Source organism: Hylobates moloch, unplaced genomic scaffold (assembly GCF_009828535.3).
Source record: "Hylobates moloch isolate HMO894 unplaced genomic scaffold, HMol_V3 SCAFFOLD_6521, whole genome shotgun sequence".
In the NCBI taxonomy this organism is placed as follows: domain Eukaryota; kingdom Metazoa; phylum Chordata; class Mammalia; order Primates; family Hylobatidae; genus Hylobates; species Hylobates moloch.
Genome location: NW_026658796.1, coordinates 1 through 2593, shown reverse-complemented (window position 1 = coordinate 2593; position 2593 = coordinate 1). Strand labels below are relative to the sequence as shown.

The 2593-nt window shown below is 46.4% G+C and overlaps 1 protein-coding gene across 1 annotated transcript; it reads left to right on the top strand.

Annotated features, from left to right (window-relative positions):
• Positions 1–1600: 1600 nt before the first annotated feature.
• LOC116465577 (large ribosomal subunit protein eL31-like) lies at positions 1601–2061 on the top strand. Its single transcript, XM_032754309.2, has one exon. It carries the CDS (start codon positions 1639–1641, stop codon positions 2014–2016), a length of 378 nt encoding a protein of 125 aa, XP_032610200.1. The 5' UTR covers positions 1601–1638; the 3' UTR covers positions 2017–2061.
• The last annotated feature ends 532 nt before the right edge of the window (positions 2062–2593 follow it).

The window sequence follows — 2593 nt, the reverse complement described above, 5'->3', positions numbered from 1 at the left end:
TGCACTCCAGCCTGGGAGACAGAGGGAGACTCCGTCTCAAAAAAAAAAAAAAAAAATTGGCAAAAAAAGTCTACAAGATTGTGGAATTCACAATCTGGTATTGATCAAAAGTTGGCAAATCAAATTAATGATCTTAGACAAACTGTCATCTGGATGGGAGATAGTCTCATGAGCTTAGAACATCCTTTCCAGTTACAGTGTGACTGGAATATGTCAGATTTTTGTATTACACCCCAAGTTTATAATGAGTCTGAGCATCACTGGGACATGGTTAGATGCCATCTACGGGGAAGAGAAGATAATCTCACTTTAGACATTTCCAAATTAAAAGACTGAATTTTCGAAGCATCAAAAGCCCATTTAAATTTGGTACCAGGAACTGAGGCAATCGCAGGAGTTACTGATGGCCTCGCAAATCTTAACCCTGTCACTTGGGTTAAGACCATCGGAAGTACTACTATTATAAATTTCATATTAGTCCTTGTGTGCCTGTTCTGCCTGTTGTTAGTCTGCAGGTGTACCCAGCAGCTCTGAAGAGACAGCGACCATCCGGAATGAGCCCTGATGACGATGGTGGTTTTGTCGAAAAGAAAAGGGGGAAATGTGGGGAAAAGAAAGAGAGATCAGACTGTTGCTGTGTCTATGTAGAAAGAAGGAGACATAAGAGACTCCATTTTGGTCCGTACTAAGAAAAATTCTGCCTTGAGATGCTGTTAATCTGTAACCCTACCCCCAACCCTGTGCTCCCTGAAACATGTGCTGTGTCCACTCAAGGTCAAATGGATTAAGGGCTGTGCGGGATGTGCCTTGTTAAACAAATGCTTGAAGGCAGCATGTTTGTTAAGAGTCATCACCACTCCCCAATCTCAAGTACCCAGAGACACAATACACTGCGGAAGGCCGGAGGGATCTCTGCCAAGGAAAGCCAGGTATTGTCCAAGGTTTCTCTCCATATGATAGTCTGAAATATGGCCTCATGGGAAGGGAAAGACCTGACCGTCCCCCAGCCTGACACCCGTCCCCCAGCCCGACACCCGTAAAGGGTCTGTGCTGAGGAGGATTAGTAAAAGAGGAAGGCCTCTTTTCAGTCGAGATAAGAGGAAGGCATCTGTCTCCTGCTCCTCCCTGGGCAATGGAATGTCTCGGTGTAAAACCCGATTGTATATTCCATCTACTGAGATAGGAGAAAACCGCCTTAGGGCTGGAGGTGGGACATGCTGTCAGCAATACTGCTCCTTAAGGCACTGAGATGTTTATGTATGTGCACATCAAAAGCACAGCACTTTTTTCTTTACCTTGTTTATGATGCAGAGACATTTGTTCACATGCTTTTGTGCTGACCCTCTCTCCACTATTACCCTACAGTCCTGCCACATCCCCCTCTCCGAGAAACGCCCAATAATCATCAATAAATGCCAAGGGAACTCAGAGACTGGTGCCGGCGCAGGTCCTCCGTGTGCTGAGCGCCGGTTCCCTGGGCCCACTTTTCTTTCTCTATACTTTGTCTCTGTGTCTCTTTCTTTTCTCAAGTCTCTGGTTCCACCCAACGAGAAAAGCCCACAAGTCCGTGGAGGGGCAGGCCACCCTTTCATCTATTTAATATGTAAACGACGCTTTTTCCAACTCGGACCCGGCAGAATGGCTCCCGCAAAGAAGGGTGGCGAGAAGATAAAGGGCCGTTCTGCCATCAACGAAGTGGTAACCCGAGAATACACCATCAACATTCACAAGCGCATCCATGGAGTGGGCTTCAAGAAGCGTGCCCCTCGGGCACTCAAAGAGATTCGGAAATTTGCCATGAAGGAGATGGGAACTCCAGATGTGCGCATTGACACCAGGCTCAACAAAGCTGTCTGGGCCAAAGGAATAAGGAATGTCCCATACCGAATCCGTGTGCGGCTGTCCAGAAAACGTAATGAGGATGAAGATTCACCAAATAAGCTATATACTTTGGTTACCTATGTACCTGTCGCCACTTTCAAAAATTTACAGACAGTCAATGTGGATGAGAACTAATCGCTGATCGTCAGATGCATCGAATAAAGTTATAAAATTGCAAAAAACAAAAATATGTAAACGACGAAAACGTTCATTACATTATTATTTATGTATGTATGTATTCATTTTGAGACGGAGTCTCACTCTGTCACCTAGTCTGGAGTGCAGTGGTGCAATCTTGGCTCACTGCAACCTCTGCATCCCGGGTTCAAGCAATTCTCCTGCCTCAGCCTCCTCAGTAGCTGGGATTACAGGCCCACGCCAACACGCCCGGCTAATTTTTGTATTTTTAGTCGACACGGGGTTTCACCATGTTGGCCAGGCTGGTCCCGAACTCTTGACCTCGCGATCCGCCCGCTACGGCTTCCCAAAGTGCTGGGATTACAGGCGTGAGCCACCGTACCTGGCCCATTACGTTATTTTTTAAAAAATCAATGTGACTCTTTTGACAAATTAGAATGGTTTAATAACGTTGGTTACACTGGGCACCAGGTGGCTCACGCCTGTAATCCCAGCACTTTGGGAGCCGGAGGTCAGGAGTTCGAGATCAGCCTGGCCAACATGGTGAAACCCTGTCTCTACTAAAAATACAAAA

What these genes read in the sequence shown, in the direction of transcription:
- LOC116465577 (XM_032754309.2), top strand. Translation starts at nt 1,639, where the DNA reads ATGGCTCCCGCAAAGAAGGGTGGCGAGAAGATAAAGGGCCGTTCTGCC.